The sequence below is a fragment of the Leptosomus discolor genome, chromosome 6, assembly GCF_034619465.1.
Source record: "Leptosomus discolor isolate bLepDis1 chromosome 6, bLepDis1.hap2, whole genome shotgun sequence".
Lineage (NCBI taxonomy): Eukaryota > Metazoa > Chordata > Aves > Leptosomiformes > Leptosomidae > Leptosomus > Leptosomus discolor.
In genome coordinates, this window is record NC_141396.1 from 41288018 (window position 1) to 41308172 (window position 20155).

At 45.9% G+C, this 20155-nt stretch overlaps 1 protein-coding gene across 2 annotated transcripts in view; it reads right to left on the reverse strand.

Annotated features, from left to right (window-relative positions):
* Positions 1–327: 327 nt before the first annotated feature.
* RNLS (renalase, FAD dependent amine oxidase) overlaps positions 328–20155 on the reverse strand; it is a 79481-nt gene continuing 59653 nt past the window's right edge. For both annotated transcript variants that reach the window (XM_086467192.1, XM_086467191.1), the window contains exons 6-7: positions 5143–5318; positions 328–480 (exon numbers count right to left, since the gene is read on the reverse strand). In XM_086467192.1, coding sequence (XP_086323318.1) covers positions 328–480; positions 5143–5318 — 329 coding nt within the window. The remainder of the gene's footprint in view (positions 481–5142; positions 5319–20155) is intronic.

The following is a 20155-nucleotide window of genomic DNA, read 5'->3' on the forward strand; positions in this document are numbered from 1 at the left end:
GTGTTGCTTCAAGTCAGGGTCCTCTCCTTGACATAATTTTCATGGGCTGTAAAAGTATCAGAAGACCTGGCAAAGCTGCTGAAGCTCAGTGCCTCTGACTTGAGCCAGAAAAAGCTTTACTTCAAGCAAAGTAACATCTCACAGCACAGATCCTGGAAAATTCAATTCAGTTCCATCCCAATAATTATTACAGGACAGCAATATATTTTCCTTTATTTATTTTTGCAAGATAGAGGCCAGTGATGTTAACACTAAACTGGAAATCAGTTCATCATAGTAAAATTCATCACAAATCTAGACTAAGTTTAGCAGCCAACTTTGAAATTGCTACAAATGAGACTTCACAGCCTCGGCAAGACTCATAGCAGAATCTATGCAGCCACTGAAGTTGGAATGAGTAAATCCATCGCCCCCACAAATCAGGAGAGGTTGAGTATGAAGAATCATTTGTCCCAGACAATTGGGCACAGCTTTTGTAACCTGAAAAAGAGGAGATAGAAAGAATTTTATTTACCTGAATTTCACATCAGAAAGGTCCGTATTCCTGAGAAACATGCCCTCATACAAAGCACCCCTCCCACCCCAGATCACAGGTCCAAGCATCAACAATCAAAGTACGATAGTAAAATACTTATCTTCTGGAGTTAAATAATTAGAATAAAGCTTTCCTGTATGTGGAAATTTAGAAACTTTACAGCTTTGTCTTGTCTTATTCTCAGTTTGTCTCAGCAGAAATAAATTGTCAGACCCTGGATAGATGAGCCAAAAAGTATGAAGAAAAAAAAAAAAGCCAAAAGGTATGAAGGTACATGATTTCACATCAGCAAAGGTAGGCTTGCAAAAACCCCCAGATACGTAACTGTTCAACAAAGGAAAGGGAGCCTGCTGTTTCCAAGAGAGCCTGCAACACGATTGGGTTGAGCAGGTGACCTTCCTGGACAGGAAGTGAGGTGAACTTCAGAGTAACAACTGTGATGACGACCTGACCATGCTTCATGCTGCTGTGCGAGCATACACACAGCCCTGGGACAACCCACCCTACCTCCAGCTCTGCTACACAGGTCTCATTTTTCATCTGAGCAGCACAAAAATTGTTAGACGCTGTTAGAGATATAATCAACACTTTCTCTGTAAGTAGCATGGGACAAGTTTGGAATAAGTTTGCTTTGATAAATATTTAATGTCATTCTCAATGTATGCGTTGTATTAATTTTAAATATAATTTTCCTGGCACTATACCCTCAATTAAACTTGTATCTGTGGAGTGGCAGCTCTTGAGCAGTTCTGTGTAACACTTCTAAAATTGAACGGACTTTGCTTTGGCCAGGCTTTAACCTGAAGCCACCTGGAACACACGGGGAGAACAAGACTTCTTTTTGGTATTGTACTTCATGACAAACACCAATGTGCATCAAACCACAGACTAAAAGCACGCAGCATTTGTGTTTTTACCGTGCTTTGCTGTGTCACACGTTGTTGTGGCCTATTTCAAGCCTATGTACAAAGGCTGAGTGTCCATGTTGTACTAAATCAGTGCATCCCAGAGCAGCACCAGGGAATATCGAAATGGAGATAAGGCATCAGCAGCACCAGCCTAAAGGTAAACGCGAGGGCAAGACAGGCTCAGGCAGAAGGGATAAAAAAGATAAGAAGATGCAGGACAATTCGATGATGAAGTGATCAGAGGAGGAAGGTGGGAAGAAATAGTCTGAGAAAAGGAACAACAAAACAAGACCAATAAGGATGAAGTGTCGAAAAAGAGGAAAAAATATCTAGAAAGCCAAAGAGAGAGAGAGAGAGAAAAAAAAAAGAACAGAAGCACAGCAGTAGACTAGCAACAGAGATCAAACCATAGAGATCCTAAAGCATGATACAGAGAACACAATTTTCTTTCGATCGTTTCTCGACTTTCTGCCTTTGGTCCAAAGCTATGTTTTGGATTCCTGCGCAGTAAACCATTACTGCATCCCACTGTGCAACTGTCAGCTTCACTGAACAAGGCCTAAAGTCCAAGGCATCTTGTTCAGGGTTTTTTTCCATTGAGTCAAACATACACTCAGCTAGCCACTGCCATGCTGTTATCTGCCATTTCCAAGCACAGGTCAGCTGCAGAACAGCCACATTTATGCTACTGGCTGCATTTTGTCTTACCGGCATGTTAGCATCTCTTTAAAGGAGGTAACTATCTGAAATGAATTTGTAGACAGTTGTGACCCATTCTCCATTACTCAACAGAGGAGTCCAGCCATGTATGGTAAATGCAGTCAGAGATTGTTTTTCTCAGATTTAATTTATTCTTAAATTTTTCTTACAGATTGAGGTCACTGTGCATAAAAAATGAAAAAAGATTTAGCAGAAAAACGCTTTTTGAGTGCCCTTCCTTCTTGACTAAGCAGTGCTTATCTGATGCTGGCTGTACCAAACAGGTTCTGGTTTGTCATAGTGATCATAGGATCAATGTTTTTACATCTCAGCCTGCATCTTTTAGCCTGTGGGGCAAGAGTGTGTGCTTAATGTAGTAAAGGCCCTCACTCTAGACATAGTGACTGGTGAAAGGAATGATTCCGCCCCTTCTTCAAGTTCTTCTGAAGGTGTTTTCCAACATAAATCCCAAATTGCCCTCAGATATATGGCACAGCCTATTGGATCTCCATCCTCAAAGACTTCAAGACTCAGCTAGACAAAACCATGGGGTTGCAGTCACCTAGTGCTGGCAAGATAGTTCTGCTTTGAGCAAAAGGTTGGACTAAAGACCTTGAGAGGTCCCTTCTGAGGACCCTTCAGAAGAGGTCCAATTTCTATGACTCTGTGTTTTCCCCATATCCCTTGTACATCTAAAGTGACTCTGCCAAAGGGACATGACAGGTTGGGAAGCTGTTGGCTCTGAATGCTAATAGCGTCTTAATATAATTAAAGCAGTGGATGCAGAATTGCAGCTGTGCTGCTAAATAGCGTCAGTAGAAGTTTGGAAGTCCTAATCCCTCATCCGCCATGGATAATTGTAATGTCTGCATTTTAATCCCAGGATTGTGTTTGGCCATGTGAAGGATGTTATGGATGGATTTAATTAACAAGTAGGATAAATCCCCTCTAAAAGAGTCAGGGGAAAGATGCACCCACCTTACCAGATCCCTTTCCTTCTGTGGCAACAGATTATAATTGAAAGTAAAGATAGCTTTAAGAGAAAGAGGGATTCTGTCCCAGATATTTAATTTAGGTAGTGATTATTTTATAGGATGGCAATAGAAATCTCTTTATTGAGATAACGGATCTGACCTATCCACTGAATTAAAGACTGGTGGATAAAGCCATAAAACACAAGCAGCTGCAGAAGTCAGTGGTTTTGGTTAGTAGCAGCATGGTCAATAGCAGGCAACACAGGCAGGGGAAAAAGGGGGAAGAGCTGTAAATTGTACAGTGGTTTGAGTAAATAATAGAGCATCACCCAGGAGTATGATGTAATTTTTAAATAGGGGAAACAGGACGCACACCTAGTGATTTAGGAAGACAACAATTTTGAAGCAATTGTGGAAATTAAGAGTTCATTCCCACAGTCACTGTTCCAGCTGCCTCTAAAAGATGAAGCAGTAGGTACACGGTTATAATAAATATGGTATGGCCATAATTCAAAATTCAAAAAGCATAGTTGTTCAGTAGAATGCAGTTGAGACTTTTTTTTTAATTCAGTAGTAAGAAATTAACTGCCATTCTTCTCTTTTCCTTTATCCAGGTTTTCATGGTGAAATAAATCAGAATGGGCCATACATGATGCATATGCTTATATGTCACCTTTGACACTATGCCAAAAGTGTGAGTAGTGCAAGGAAACGGCATATTAAGCCCTTTCCTGGCGCACATAAAGTGGCTGAATTTGACAAATTTTATGATGGAGCTTTGTGACAGCAGCAGTATCTAGGGTGCATTAATTCTGTTCAAAGACACTTTGTTTTGGGAGCCCTTTCCAGAGCTGCTCAACCAAGTGTCTGTCTGTTTGAGATAGATTCAGTTCTCCTCCTCCTTACCACCTGTAGTTCCTGTGCTCACAAGCAGTTTGAAGCAGAAAGGTTACAGATAATGCAGAAGAAAAGACCAGAAGTCACAACCAGAAAAGGATGCCTTAACAGTGGCAACTGTGCAGAGATACTGTTACCAGGAAAAAAAACCCTGAACTGATAAAGAGGAACACATAAAACATTGCATGATTTTTTGTGAAAGTCATTTGAAACATTAAAACTTACATTAATGTCATTTTTCTCTGACAACTGAGAACAAATATTACGCACTGGGAAGTGATTTGCAAACCCGCAGTACCTAACTCACAGAAAAATAAAACCTTGTGCTAATGACACCAGGTTCCTAAATTCGAGGCAGATCAAGGGGTACAAGCAGACTTCACAACAGTCATCTATACTAACTTTTCCAGACTTCATAAAAGGAAAAATTTTTAGGGGACTGCTTTAAGTAAATATTTTGCATCAACTTCCACATTCAATTTCACCAATGTAATTTAACTTAAGAGGCTTTGGGTAAACATGTAGATACACTCCAATAGTTTAGGAAATTGCCAACAATTTCCTTGATTTTTAAAAAGAAGTCTGTAAAATATACACATTTTGCTATTATTACCCTTAAGTAGTTTACTTTAACATATTTCTTGCATAACATAACGTTAAATTGAACCGAGCCAAACCAAATAATAACAATTACTACGTCTAATCGCAAGAACTTCTGCTACTCCGTGGTAGGGTGGGAATTTTGCTAATAATATGACATATTTTTGGATACAGAAGAGACAGATAGTCATAGTATTAAATACCAGTGAAAATCCCACTGCAGTATGTGGGATTTACCTCCTTCCTGTGCACCACTCCTGTCCCTACTTACCAGAAGTGCTGCATAACTTACCGCTGAGCCAGGTCCGCTATGTAAAAAGATGACTAGAAAAGATGTGGCTGTTGTTGGCCAGCCTTGGATGCTGCTCATAGCTACATGAAGGAATGTATTATGGATATCAAGCAACTACCCCCTTTCCCCTTGCTTCCCGAGGATGAAAACCACTGTTTCTTGCGATACACCGCAAGTCTGTACTACCACATTGCCCCAGCAGCACCCTCCCAGCTGTCCGATCCCACCGCAGAGTACCTGAGAGTATCTCCATTTCTGACACTTGATGCTGGCTGGTTTAGGTAGGGATGGCACCATCCTCTCCAGGTGACTGAGAATTAACTGCTGCACCTCTGCAGGGTCTGAATCCAGGTTCTCGCTTCCAAACGTCACAGTTGTGTGAACTACAACTGAGGGCCCAATTTCAGGAGACTCTGAAATAAAGAAGAGAGATACTTTTGAAAGATTACTCATCAATACTTGCCTTCCCCGCACACTGATGATTGTGCCTCTAGCCTAGGAGTCAGTAAGAATGAAAATATCTGTGGCACCACCCTGATCTTCCAGCTGGAAAAAACACAAGCAGCAATAGCACAAGTTGTTCACAAGAAGCACAGTGAAGAAATCCGGGCTTTTAGCAAAATTTGTGATGGTTTTCCCATTGCAATAACCCTAGCTCCACATATGTCGCCTAGAGGAACCTCAAGGTGTTCCCACACCCTGTAAGTAGCAGCTGCAAGGAGCAGGGAATATACTGGAAGCAAACTCTTCCCCTTTTTCCTCCCAGGCATTTCGCCAAGGCTCTACAAGGAGGGCAACCATCTGGTGATTGTGGAAAACTGGCAAAAGAAAACAAGAAGGAACACATAAACCTGCTTTGTAGGAATTTTTTCAGCCAAGTCTACAAATAGTAACAATCAGTGCCCCTACAACCACAGGGCACTTGGAGGCACGCACTCACAGCCACCCACCTGCAAGGTCTTGCTTGGGTGGTGGTTGTGGAGGTTAGGCTTCCCAAAGGGCTACACTTGCAGCTGGGACTCATGTTATCACTGGCAATGGTAAAGCAAAACCCTTTACCAGAGGCTGAAGCTCACCCAGCGATGTGGTAAGATTAAGGCATTGGATGATGCACCTTTTTTTTTTTTTTTTTTTGATGGAAGATTATTCTTGGAAATGGAATGGCTCTGCCGCTGCTCGCAGGGATCGATCACCAGGGGCATGGTGTTCCGCTCATGGCTGAAGGCTCGTGAAGCCCTCCTGAGCACAGCAGCGCACACCAGATGTAAAACAAACAAACTGCAGTCACAGCCACCACAAGCCTGATGCGCGCGAGCCACCTCCTCTGTCTGAACGGCCAGACGAGTGCGGGCAGCTGGGTCACCACAGCCAATTTGCTTACCCACCCATATATGACTAATTTATATTCTTCCTCCCCTGCACATTTGAAATGCATGTCCCCTTAAGGGGACAATATCTGCAACACAGAAATATGAAAGACTCAAACATGACATCATCACAAGATACAAACTATCTTTAAGGCAAAAGACAAAAAAAGAAGAGTGTTTGTGCATTACTGTTAAAAACATCTGCCCCCTCTATAATTGGTTGCATAGTGGCCACGCAACAGCATTTACATAGTTGAAAGCCTAGAATAAAACCAACACTTTACGTTTATGGAGGGGAAGAAGGGGAACAGCAGCCAGGGCAGGTTAGCTTGAGAAATCAGCACTTCCTTTTGGCCTGCACAAGTGAACTCAACTTAAATTTTGCTGCTCTAGCAACTTCCAGGAAACCGATGTGCAGTCGACTACATGCATGTTTTGGGGAGTGTGAACCTTCAATACAATTTGCGTCCTTGAGTAAATACATGCAAGTGAGCAAAACTCAAAAAAAGTTTGCCCCTTAAAAATCAACCAGTCTGCAGTGCCAGGGAAGGAATTGAAGAGAAGGAACTGAAGGCAGCTCAAGTGCTGATGTTCATGCCAGCAGAGTAAGAAACAGCCAAGCTTCGGTACAGCTGGGGCTGGTTGTAGGATCTCTACAGCAAGGGTCTTCTGTCCCCACTGGCATGTTGGCTTGTCACCTTGCAGACCTGGTCTGGACAGCCAATTACCAGCAGCCAGAGAATTTGCCTAGAACACGGGATTTTCAGGCTTAGTGATTTCCCTGTGCTAGGCATGATGAGGACCCAGCAGATCCTCGTGTGAGTCGTTCCTGCTGGGGCTGTTCCTCTTTGGATGAGCAGGATGCATTTGCTGGAGCAAGGACACAACCTGAGTTCTGCTATATTTCAGCTGAGAGCTCAAACTCACCAAGCTGGTTGTTAAGTGATTCCCTCTCACTCCATTAACCAGAATTTCCCTCTTTTGGAAGCAGAAAGCCTTTTCTGGCTAAACATTTGTTTGAATTAGCACGTTCCTAGAAAAATAATTTAGTTTCAGCAAATGAGCATTTTATGACCAAGGAATCCACAAAGAAAGAGGCAGTTGAACACTTTCTGACCAGTTCTGGCTGTTAGGTACAAAGCTTGATAGAAATCTTTCTCTCTGCTGTGTCGGTGAAGAGATATCCAGATCCAGCTCCTCCAGTGGGAGATCCACTTTGAGAAGATGACAAATACCAGCTTTCCAAAGGCAACGAAAACATCTTTCTCTGATAAGCTTTCTGTCCTCAGCTGATCACTTCAGAATACATTACTGAGGCACAGCAGTACCAAGTCCTAGCACCCACAGCAAGCATGAAAGCAATGGCTTTAACTTCAGTTGGAAGGATCTTTTCATTGAGTCTCTTTTTCGGGCGGGCCAGCTCAGTCAATCCTTGCTCTCAAGAACTGGGAATATGTGGCAAAAAGGGTGGGAAGATGTTTCCTGATTGTGATTAGGAATGCACCCTGACAGGCCACGTCTGAAGGCACCGAGCCATGGTGGAAAAGGAGAACTTTAAGTAAGACACTCCTAAGAACAGAAGATCACTCACTTCACTCCCTGGGTTGGGCTCACAAGCTCTGTTTTCAAAAGTTTCCTGGGTGATTTCTTGAAGTGTCCAGAAACTTTGAGTTTGTTTCCTATTTTAATCTGAGGTGCCAATTTTGCTCTCTTGCGTCTTGGGTTTGAAAGTAAGCCTTAACCATTGGGGACTGACAGGTGCAAGATATCCACCTGACATGGATTTGGGATGAGGGAAAGGCAGATCTGGGGACTAAGACTGTAGAGTGAAACAAGGACTATCCTTGTCTAGAAGCAGAGGCTCAGCTAAAGGGGCCATCTTCTCCCCTGAGCTCAGACGAACTGATTGCCTGAGTCTAACATCCAGCCTCAGACTCATCTTCCTGAGATTCCTCCTGCCACTCCTAAACCTGGTTTCACAGGCTAGCACAGGACCTATCTCTGTTCACATCAGCTTTTCCAACTGTCTGGAAAAACGTCAGAAAAGCTACTCAGTCTCTCCTTCCCATTTTGGGGGAGAAAAAAGGTATTCTGACATCTCTACATAGAGACTGTCAGGGACACAAGACCAAGCCGAAGATATTAGGTATCTTGGGATTTATTATAGTGTACACAGTATTTTGGCAAATTCTTCCACATAAACTTGGCAAAAAGGCTCATTAAAAGATGTCTAGGCATTTTAATAAAATAAATATTCATTGCTTGCTGTGACTTGTTATAGCCAATGATTCTTGGACAGGGCTGCCTTCTTTCAAACCTCTCATCTCTTCCATAGCATGTACTAAACAAGTTTCAGGAAAACAGGCAGTTCGTTGAGTTTTTAATTCCTCCTTTGAGCTACTGATAGCTTCGAGAGCTTCCAGAGGCCACTGAGTCACAGCCTTCCAGTATGAAATATGCAGCCTGCGAGGATCAAGTTTAGCCTCAAGCCCTTTTCTTTCTTCTGCAAAACATTGGCTAAGAGAAGAATTTAAAATAGATTTTTCCCTGAAATGGGGGTACCTCAACCTTGATACACCAGGTATGAATGACTGTTCAGCTGTCACAGGAGTAAACCCATCATTTTCCTCCCAACGCGTTTAGATCAGGCTGCAACAGCTACCTTAAAACTGGGGGCTTCTGGCAGGGCTTCTCATGATATTTTAATTTCCTCTATTTGTGGCAAGGATGCAAGTTCTGCACGGCCATGCTAGCAGATGACGAAGTAGCTTGGGAGATGTGGCAAGCCTGAGAACACTTGGCAATGCAAGGGGTAATGATCTGAGGGTGCATGGAAGCAGCACAAAAGCTTTCATCTGCTCCTAGTTCTCCACATCCCCCCCCCCCCATCCCAGCTGCACGGCAATTAATCTGATCAGTTGATGTGGTGGAAGGCATAAGACGCCAGGTAGATCAGAGGCAGAATGAGATGGCAGAGTTGGCTGTAGCTTGTATCTACTTAATGAGCAAGAGGCCACTCTGCCAGCGCTGGCAGCGTCCTCGGCATCTGCAGTTGCTGAGGCACCCAACTGAAAACCTACAAGCAGTGAGCTTGCGCCTGGCTCTCCTTCCTCCATCCAGCCCATGCGGCACCGCTGCAGTGGTGATGTCAGCTGCAGGGGCTGGGTGCCTGCCCCTGATCCACTCTGGTCTGCCTCCATTAACTCACACCAGGAGAAAAGTGGCTTTTTGTGCAGAGAACCTGATGAGGCTACGGCCAGGGAGGGAAGCGCCAGCATTGTGTTGTGCAGCAATGGCAGTTTGGTGGATGCAGTTTGTGCCCGAGGTTCAGATTCTCCTCTTCCCCATGTCATAGGAAAGATGCAATACTACAACTACAGGTTTCCTTCGCTTCTGTGTTAAGTTTTCCTTGGTTTACTGTTAATTTCTTTTGCTCTGCTGCATCACAGAGGACCGACGCAGGCAGATAGCAGATGCAAAGTGACAAATGTGAGGATAAACACATTCCTTTCAAGACTCATTTTGCTTCCATGTAAATGGAAAAGAACTGCGCAATCTTTGGCATACCGCCCCATCCAGCCCAGCATCCCGTCCATGATAGGGAAGTCATCGCAGGAACTGCTACATCCCTGCCTGGCCCGGCAGCAGTGGCTGGGGCTCTGCGAACCCCGCAGACTGCGGAGTGGCTGGCTCATGGGAATGGCCAGGCTCTGATGTGGGTCCCAGATTTAACATGGCTGCCCCTCCTTGGGATGTCTTGGCCATCACCGCTGTCTACATGCAGTCATTCTGAGCAGGCTGCAAGGCTGAGCAGAGTAGTAGGGATGAACAAATCCCAGGTTTTTGGTCTCAAAGTAACAGTATGAATTTCCACCAGTCCCCCACAGACAAGTCTAGTCCACAAAGACCTTATGGGAGGTGCTGCAGCACTTCAGACGAAAGCCCAGCTGCACTGTAGGTCTGATCAGCAGTGTCTTCCCCTCTTAGTGAGTCTGAAACCACATAAATGGAAAAGGAAAATGGATTAACTGTAAAGACAGGAGATTAAATAAATGTGGAATTAAGAAAATTGCGAATATAAAAGTGAGGATCTAACTGCATCTTCCACATCCTAAAGGGAAGGTGACAGAGATGACAGCCAGACTTTTCTTTGAAGTTCAAAGCAACAGGCCAAGAGCCAATGGGCACAACCGCAACAAGAGAAAATCCCAATTGGACCTGAGGATACAGCCCCTTTCCATGTGAGTGGGCTATGCTTGGGACGGGGCCCTGAGTGGTGGGGGGTCTCCATCCTTGGGGACTGCCCTGACTTGCCTGGGCACCTGCTGTAGGTGTGATGTTTGCTCTGCTGGGAGCAGGGTCGGGCCAGAGACCTCCAGCCTGCTGCCTCCAGCTGGAGCCTGGTAGGTTTGTATAGGCCCATGAAAACAGACGAGAAAGACCTCCAACACTGAAGTACAAGCTGTCACAGGTAGAGGACACATCAGCTATCTGGAAGGGCTGTCAAGGACAGAGAGCATGAAAGCAATTAGAGCCCACCATACACTGTACTTCAGCCAGTTACAGCTCTGAATTAAGCACTAGCAAAGTCTCCCCATGTTGAACTCTCTGGGGAAACTGGATCTTGACCTACAACCTGGGAATGAGGGGAAAGGTGTTTGGATTGTGAGCAGGAGAAAGGCGACCATCAGCCTCTTAACAGGACTGTCTCAACACTTGTCATTAGTTTGCAGCTGGAGGAATCACACAGGCTATGTAAGGAAATTCTCGCTGACAGCAAGAATTTATGCAGGATTAAGCCTGTTGAGAGTATTATCTTCCAGAAGAAGGATGGGGCTAATAAAAGACACTCTGTAGAAGAACATAGAGAACAGAGCCCAGGGCCACTTCCCCAGCACAGTGGCTTGCGGCTCAAGAGCATCTGGCATGAGAAAAGTGGCTCCTAGCTTCAAATAACACATTTAGTGCAGAATGGTAAGACGGAAGGGCATGGTGTCCTGTGTGAAGCTGCTCAGCAAAGCTGCTTGGACTAGAAGCATAGCTACCACTACTACGGTGGGATAAAAAGACTTGTGGGTGAATTTCTCCACGCACTCTGTACTGCAGGACAGTGACAATATGAACAGTCCGTGGTGTCAAGTCCTCCCACGGGGACCTCCTTCTGCCCTGGGAAGTTCTCAGATGATATTAAGCATGTAAAGCCAGCTCCTGTGGTGGCCATGTCCTTCTTTCCATCAGTCTCAGGGAAAGAAGGGGACAGAGAGATCACTAAAGCATAAACACCTCAATAAAATAAAACATAACTTCTCAGAGAAAGCTCACAGTGGATTATCTGTCCTCAAAATCTTTTCCCTTGCAAAACGCAAAACCTACTTTCCTCTGGTGAATCTATGCCAAGGTCAGGGTTCAGGGTCCCTAAATTCAAAACACATTTGTGATCCCTGTGATCCACAGAGGCCTGAAGTTTCCTTAGCAGGGAAAACACCATCAGAGCCTGAAAGTCATAGGATTCACTTGGCAAATGGTCAGGATGGTATCTATCATGTTCTGGGAGTGCGACAGGTTGAAAAGTAACTGTCAAAGGGGAGGAACTGGTGAGTAACACGGATTTCAACACACCAGGAAGGGGACAGAGCACAGTGCTCTTGGGAGTATATTAATGGCAGAAGGTACCCTAAGAATGACCCATCTGCCCTTCAACACTGCCTGTGCAGCTAGCAGCGGAAACTTGGCAAAGACGGGGAGAAGCAGCTACAGCTTCTCCTACTATCCTCGAGAAAGCAGAAGCCAACTGCATTTGTCCAAACAATAATAATATTATAGGAGAGAAAATCATATCTGAGGGGCATCAAGGAGCACAACTTGTAGTTTCTCAGCTGAAAGGCTTTGAAGCAAGAAACCCCGCACCACAAGGAACACAGTGTCCACCGAGGCACCAAGGACAGGGTCTTCAGAGAGGCTGATCAGCCTCGACCTTAGAGGTGGTTGCGCTGGTCTAGGAGTGAACCACATTTGTGGAGAAGCATGAGGCAGGATGGGCTGCAACCTACACGGCCTGGAAGTGCCCTGTGGCTCACAGGCTCTGCAAAGCTCATAAATCCACCAAACCTCAGAAGAACAAGATCTACTTTGATAAAGGCATAAAAGCAAGCAGACCTGCAGATCAGTTTGCAGGCTCCATAGATACTACCACAAAAAGTTCACAAAGAGGATTGAAAATTTTTATTGGTTCAGCTGTGCTGACATTAAAACTTGCTGGACAACAAATGTGGACAAAGCTTGAAGAATTGCCTGGTTTTGGCAAGGGGGCTTGGTTGGACTCACTTCCCAGTTAATTTATTAGTGTGTTCAGTAAACACTCACCACAACATTGTCTGCCTCAGAGTCACAGGGCTGGAGTAGGGAGGGACATCTGGAGGTCTCTAGTACAACCTCCTGCTCAAAACAGGGGCCAGCTTCAAAGGCAGATTGCACTCCTAGTGTTTGAGTGCTCAGCTGAACACTGGGAAGCCCTCTAATTTGAGCATGGGCACCGTGTCTCTACTTCCCAGGGGAACGATCCTAGGGTAAACCTAGTCTCCAGAAAAGACCTGCATACGGATGTGACAGGCATACATCTTCCACAGGAATGTTTTCTTCCTTCCAAGAGGAACAGCATCAAGTATTTTTCTCGTGTTCCTGCCCAAAACCTGGACAGGTTTCAGAACAGATACCGATAAAAATGAGAAGTGGTTGCTTCCTGTACCTCAGGGTATTTTAATCTTACTGGGGAGTTGTGTTTTGCTATCCAAACCCCATTTTGGTCCTGGGTAGCATGAGGGGAAGGGAAAGGGCTTTATCACTGCCACGCCAAACAAACCCTCAACGCTAGGCTGTAAAGGAAATGCTGCTGGGTCAGTGTGGAGAGCAGCAGAGAAGCTGGACACCTCCAGACAGGTTGGAACTGTATCCCTACTCCCTGGGAGTGATCAGCAGGCTGCTGAAAGAGAAGACAACATGCAGGCCTCATAGAACTGTATCTAAAATGAAAAAAAGAACAGTGATTAACTTTACTACACCTAGCAAATGAGCAAGAGAGATGGAGTCTTGCTTTCAAAATGCCATGCTGCTATGTAGCAAAAGGGTTAGTGAGCTTCCCGAGTTATCCTCAGAAGTTCCCGTGGTTCATAAGGTCCCATATTCTCCCTGGAATAAAATCTGCTGTATCTCAAAAGGCACATTTTTGAAGAGTCTGTATAAAGAACGGCGCTAACTCTTTTATATTCAGAAAATCAGCATTTCATTAGCCTTACAGACAGTTTCCTATTAGTTTTCTAAAAGGCAGGCAGGGCAGGCAGGGGATTACAAAGCAATTGGCCATGTAACAAGGCAAAAACCTAAATAATGGTTTAACTCTTCCATCTTCCTAAAAATTCTTATTTTGGTACTGAGAAGATAAAGGAATCTGCATTTTAAAAAAGGATATTGAAGAATTACACTGATCTCGAAAACCTGTTAAGGCGAATCTTCCCTTTAAATTACATAACCTCGCAAACCTGAAGGAAAAGAAGGGAACTGCTTCCGTGTGTCATCTATCTTTAGTCCTCCAGAATGCAAAGAGATGCAAAGACTGCAGTATTACAGAAATGAGGCTTGAAATAATTTATACTGAAGAATTCCCACTGTTCCCCCGACCAGTTATAAATATTGATGGAGTGTTTAAGGCAGCCAGTCACACAAATATTTAATATTCATAGATACCACACAGGGAATTCAACATACACTTCTTGTAGGCTCTTCCTTACGTAACATTTGAGCGCATTACCTCTGCAGACAGAGACGCGATTTTATGAAGAGCAGTTGAGATCCTCAGCTGATGCAAAAAGCCTTCCTTCTCAGAGGCTCATCATGCTCCAGATTGCATTGGTAACAGCAGTACCAGAGAAACAGCTTTATCACTGATTCTTCCACACAAATCGTGAAGAAAACAGCTGTCATCCATAGTCATCGGTAAGGAACTAGACTGTGTCACGATGAAGCCAACTAATGGTAGCACATTGTGCTGTGGAGAAGAGCTGCCAGGGCCTCCCTGAGTGCTGGTGCCTTCCCCAGAAGCCCCCAGAAGTCAGGCTTACTACCTCCTCCCCATCACAGCAAGGGTTAGTCTGTTGCAGAAGACTGTATTCCTCTCTAGCAGTGTAAACAAAGACAAAACTCTGGGAAGTCATGCTGTTCTGTCTCACCCACCTGGACTGCCAGAAAGATGTCATGGTCACCTAGCTTGTTCTCCATCACAGAAGTCCAGGGGACATGCTGATGGGAGTTATGTTGAAGGCAAACTTACAATTTAAAGAATAACATTACACTATGAATGTTTGAAGAACCAGCAATGTTTGAGTGGTCTGCTTAAAATTAAGAAGAAAACAAAAAGAGAGGGGATGCTGCCGCATCTCCTAGCAAGAAGAGGCTTTATGAGTTTGTGAACTCAAGAGCCGTGAAACAAGTGGTGATTCAGAGTGCTGCAGCTCATCACAACGCAGCAGGGCATGAGTGGTCCTTAGGAAAGTCACAGAATCACAGAATGGCAGGAGTTCGAAGGGACCTCTGCAGATCATCTAGTCCAAACCCCCTGCTAAAGCAGGTTCACCTACAGCAGGTCGCACGGGACTGCATCCAGGCGGGTTTTGAATATCTCCAGGGAAGGACACTCCACAACCTCCCTGGGCAGCCTGTTCCAGTGCTCTGTCACCCTCAAAAGAAAGAAGTTTTTCCTTATGTTCAGGTGGACCTTCCTGTGCTCCAGTTTGTGCCTGTTGCCCCTTGCCCCTGTTCAGCTGGGCACCACTGAAAAGAGCCTGGCCCCATCCTCTTGACACCCACCCTTTAGATATTTATAAGAGTTGATAAGGTCCCCTCTCAGCCTTCTCTTCTCCAGGCTAAAGAGCCCCAGGTCTCTCAGCCTTTCCTCATGAGAGAGATGCTCCAGTCCCCTCGTCATCTTTGTAGCCCCCCGCTGGACTCCCTCCAGTAGTTCCTTGTCCCTCTTGAACAGGGGAGACCAGAACTGAACACGGTACTCCAGATGTGGCCACACCAGCGCAGAGTAGAGGGTGAGCAGAACCTCCCTCGTGGCTCTGAGAGCAAACAAAGGCTGCGATTGCTGAAGAATTACAGACCGCAATTCATTGACTTTGCTAACAAACCCATTCTATTGTATAACAACAAGGCTGTTTAAGGTATCTCACTGGTAAAATGTGAAACTTGTGTAAGAAAGAGAGTTTTACATGTCTGTTTACTAAATGATTCCAAGCATGGATTACCATCCCTCATACACACAAAAGGGACAGTTCGGACTTTCACAGTGAGGGCTACACTTTGCCTTTTGGCCTTTGAGGGATAGACTACTTGCTTTTAGGTAGATGATACAGACATGTAGCTATTTTTTGTATAATGATGTATCATCCCCCTCCCCCTTCAAGTCTAGTTTAAAGCTCTGTCAATGAGCCCTGCAAGCGCATGAGAAAAGACACCCTTCCCCCTTTGAGAAAGGTGAATCCCATCTGACGCCAGCAGGCCTGGTGCTGTGTGAGCCATGCCATTATCGAAAAACCCAAAATTGTGGCGGTGACACCAGCCTCAGAGCCATCTATTAGTAGACTGGGTCCATCTGTTCCTTCCAATGTCACTGCTTGCAACTGGAAGGAGAAAAGAAAAAATAACCTGTGCTCCAGATTCCCTCACCAACTGTCCCAAGGCCCTGAAGTCTCTTTTGATTGATTGCCCTTGGACTACGCCTTGTGGCTTCATCACCACCCACATGGAAGAGCAGTAATGGGCAATAGCCCGAGGACCGTACCAGGCTAGCGAGTGTCTAGTGATGTCCTTAACCCGGGCCCCAGGGAGGCAGCAGGCTTCCCTAAGGGGAGGGTCTGTCTGGTATATTTGGACCCTCTGTTCCCCTCAGAAGGGAGTCCCCTACAACTATAACCCATCTTTTCTTCCTTGTGGAGGTGGTTGTGATACAGCGGGCAGGCCTTTTTGACCTTGGTGTAGATGGCCCATCATCCACATCATCCATTGACTGGCCTTCCACATCCACAGCCTCATACCTGTTGTACAGAGGCACCTGGGAAGGCGAGATGGGAAAGGAGGGGGGTTGCCTGCTGCCTCAAGTGTCAACTTGCCTCCATTCACTCCTTTCCTTTAAGCTGCTGCCTTTAGTCTGGCAGGGGGAGGATACAGGGTCCCCTTGATCTTGTTTTTCTGTGTCTGTCTCAGGGAGGGCAGAGCCTGGCTCCACCAGTCATCTCTTTCTCAGCCTCCCTGATGCACCTCAACCTTTCTACTTCCTTCCATAGCTCTGCCACCAGGCTGAGCAGATGGTTCACCTGGTCACACCGCACACCACTGCTCCCAACGCTGCCACCCATCACCAGTGACAGGCCCTGGCACTCCCTGCAGCCGGAGGCCTGGACAGCTGCATGTTTCCATGGGAGCTCTGTCTGGGTTGCCACATCCATTCTGGTGAGTGCAGAGGACAGAGTCTTCTGCTAGGTGGATACCATAGCTAGGCTCCTTCTGGGCAGGTGATGACCAGCAAAGGAACTCACCTCTTGAGCTGGTGGGGTGACTACACCCTTCCTGTGTAGGTGTAAAAACACCAGAAAAATCAAATTTCTGTTTGTGTCTGATCCATTAGTCACTTTTACTTCTGCCTAGAGAACCGCAGCCACACTCCTCTATCTGTTGAGGATGTAGTCCTGATAAGCATTGCAGCCACATCTGATGGGCAGCAAAGCAGTTTTGCCTCTTGAGATTTATGCAGTGGAGGGAGGGACACATGCAGGCATTTGAGAAATAACACACAACTGAATATACGGGGTCAGTGTATATGGCATAGAGGAGGAATGGTGGAAGTGGCACAATTCAGGCATCAATGAGAGAAGGTGATGGCTTGTTGGGAAGGCTAACTGTCCTGAAAGATCTCAGCTGCTTCACCCAGGAGACCCAGTGTAAATCTTAGCCTGATCATTTCTCCCTCTGAACGCTTGCTTTTCCATTGTCACCATCGTCTTCTTCAGATAAATCATGATCAATCAAGGTGTGGTAGGTTGACCCTGACCAAAATGCCAGGTGCCCACCAAAGCCACCTCTATCACTCCCCTCCTTAACTGGACAGGGGAGAGAAAAAAAAATAACAACAGGCTTGTGGGGTTGAGATAAGGACAGGGAGATCACCCAACATTTACCATCACGGGCAAAACAGACTCGACTGAAGGGAAATGTAATTTATTACCAATTAACTCAGAGAGGAGTAATGAGAAATAAAACCAAATCTTAAAACACCTTCCCCCCACCCCTCCCTCCTTTCCCGGGCTTAACTTTGATCCCGATTTTTCCCCCTCCAGCGGCACAGGGGGGAAAACAGGGAATGGGGGTTGGGGTCAGTTCATCACTCTGTTGTTTTCTGCCACTTCTTCCTCCTCAAGGGGAGGACTCCTCACACGCTTCCCCTGCTCCAATGTGGGGTCCCCCTCACGGGAGAAAGTCCTCCATGACTTCTCCAGCGTGAGTCTTCCCACGGGATCAGTTCTTCATGAACTGCTCCAGCGTGGGTCTCCTTCACTGTGTGCAGTCCTTCAGGGGTCTCTGGCAGCAAACCTGCTCCAGCGTGGGCTTCTCTCTCTCCACGGGCCACAGGTCCTGCCAGGAGCCTGCTCCGGTGCAGGCTTCCCACGGGTTCACAGCTTCCTTCAGGCATCCACCTACTCCGGCGTGGGGGCCCTCCCTGGGATGTAGGCAGTCATCTGCTCCACCGCCCATGGGCTGCAGGGGGACAGCCTGCCTCACCATGGTCTTCACCACAGGCCGCAGGGGAATCGCTGCTCCAGTGCCTGGAGCATGTCCTCCCCCTCCTTCTGCACTGACCTTGGTGTCTGCAGCACGTTTCTCTCACATATTCTCACTCCTCCCACTCGCTGCAATTACTGCTGCACAACAACTTTTTCACTCTCTTAAATATGTTATCACAGAGGCGAAAAACGCTGTTGCTGATTGGCTCGGCCTTGGCCAGTGGCGGGTCCATCTTAAAGCCGGCTGGCATTGGCTATATCCGACATAGGGGAAACTTCTAGCAACTTCATACAGAAGCCACCCCTGTAACCTCCCCACTACCAAAACCTTGCCACGCAGACCCATTACACAAGGTTGAAGAATAGGAAGAACAATGAGTGAGTGGAGCATGGTGTTAAAACATCAGCAGTGGTACCCCAAAAAAATAGCAAACAAGGGATAGCAAGATGCTACTGTGCCTCCCATTGAAATGTTCTGGAGGTCAATCAGAAGCACAGGAAGAAAAATAAAAATGCAAAATACTTGCATATGTGCTAAAACAAACATAAAGGAACTTTATATTCAAGTGTTTTGGATGCAGTACTCCATATGTGTAAATAAATCTAACATTCAGACCCTCTTGCTTATGTTGTCTTAAAGTACGTATGTGCGTGTGCGTCTCTATTAACCAGCAGAGCTGTGCATGTGTTTGAGGAAAAGAAAATCACTTGGTGACTACTTTTGATTTTTATACTTCTGTACATCAGCGTTACTGAACACGATACAGGCATGCTTTCCAACCCTCCTATGCTCAGCTCGAGTGCTCGCAGCCAGAAACACTGCTCCAGCTAACACGTATTGCTCTCTCCCTAGTACTACTTTTCCTGGAACAAAGTGCAAATCTGCAAAATGCAAGTTCACCAGGAAAGACAGCGCAGTCAAGGAGGCTGGTTGACTGTTTATATGTCACAAGGAGGGCCCTACCAGAGAGAAATCCTCTTCAGTTGCTGGTCTCCAGCTTGTTCCAGCCCTATGAAGGTATACAATTTGTTCTTCTTGGAAAAACTTGCTCATATAAACAGATCTCTCCCACATTATGAGGGAAATTTCAGTAAGAAAGGTATGTGTCAACATTGGTGTTCTGGTAGCTTCTATGTATTTGCTAACAATATGCCCCAAATAACATGCTTTCTATTTGGTTAAACTGCATTTGTAGACAGCAAAGATACCATACTTACCTATTTGATAATTGCATTATAATCTCGTATTTGTTGTTCTCAGTGCTGGTGTTTTGAGACCACATATGCAAACAGGTGAGGGAAGGATGCGTGAATTTCTCCCTTGGGCTGCGTCCTCCTCTGCACAGCTAGAATCAGGCAGCTGGGATGGACGATACCAGTTGGTGCTATTAACTATCAAGTACTTATTGTTAAATACAATGATGGCAATATAAGCTTAGATGCAAGAAAATCTCCAGCTGCACATTGTCAGTAACAAGGAGACAATGCCAGACTGTCGTGGTTTACGCCCACCCAGCCGGCAACGAAGCACCATGCAGCCGCTTACTCACTCCAAACCCCTCCTTGGTGGGATAAGGAGGAGAAAATATAACCAAAAGGCTTGAGGATCGAGCAAAGGACAGGGAGGGCTCACTCAGCAGTTACAATCATGGGCAAGAAACAGACTTGACTTGGGGAAAACAACATCAACTTAATTTAAACACCACCACAACCAAGGATAATGAGAAATACAAGCAGGTCTTAAAAACACCTTTCCCCCACCCCTCCCTTCTTTCCGGGCTCAGCTCTGCTCCCAGTTTCTCTCCCTCCTCCCCCCAGCAGCGCAGGGGGCAGGGAATGGGGGTTACAGTCCGTCTGTCACAAGGTGTCTCTGATGCTCCTTCCTCCTCAGGAAGAGGAGTCCTCGCAGTCCTCCCCTGCTCCAGTGCAGGTCCCTCCCAGGGCTGCCATCCTCCCAGCCATGGGCTGCTCCAGTGTGGGCTTCCTCGGAGTCATGACCTGCTTCGGGCCCAGTCCCCTACTCTGGCCTGGGGTCCTCCATGGGCTGCAAAT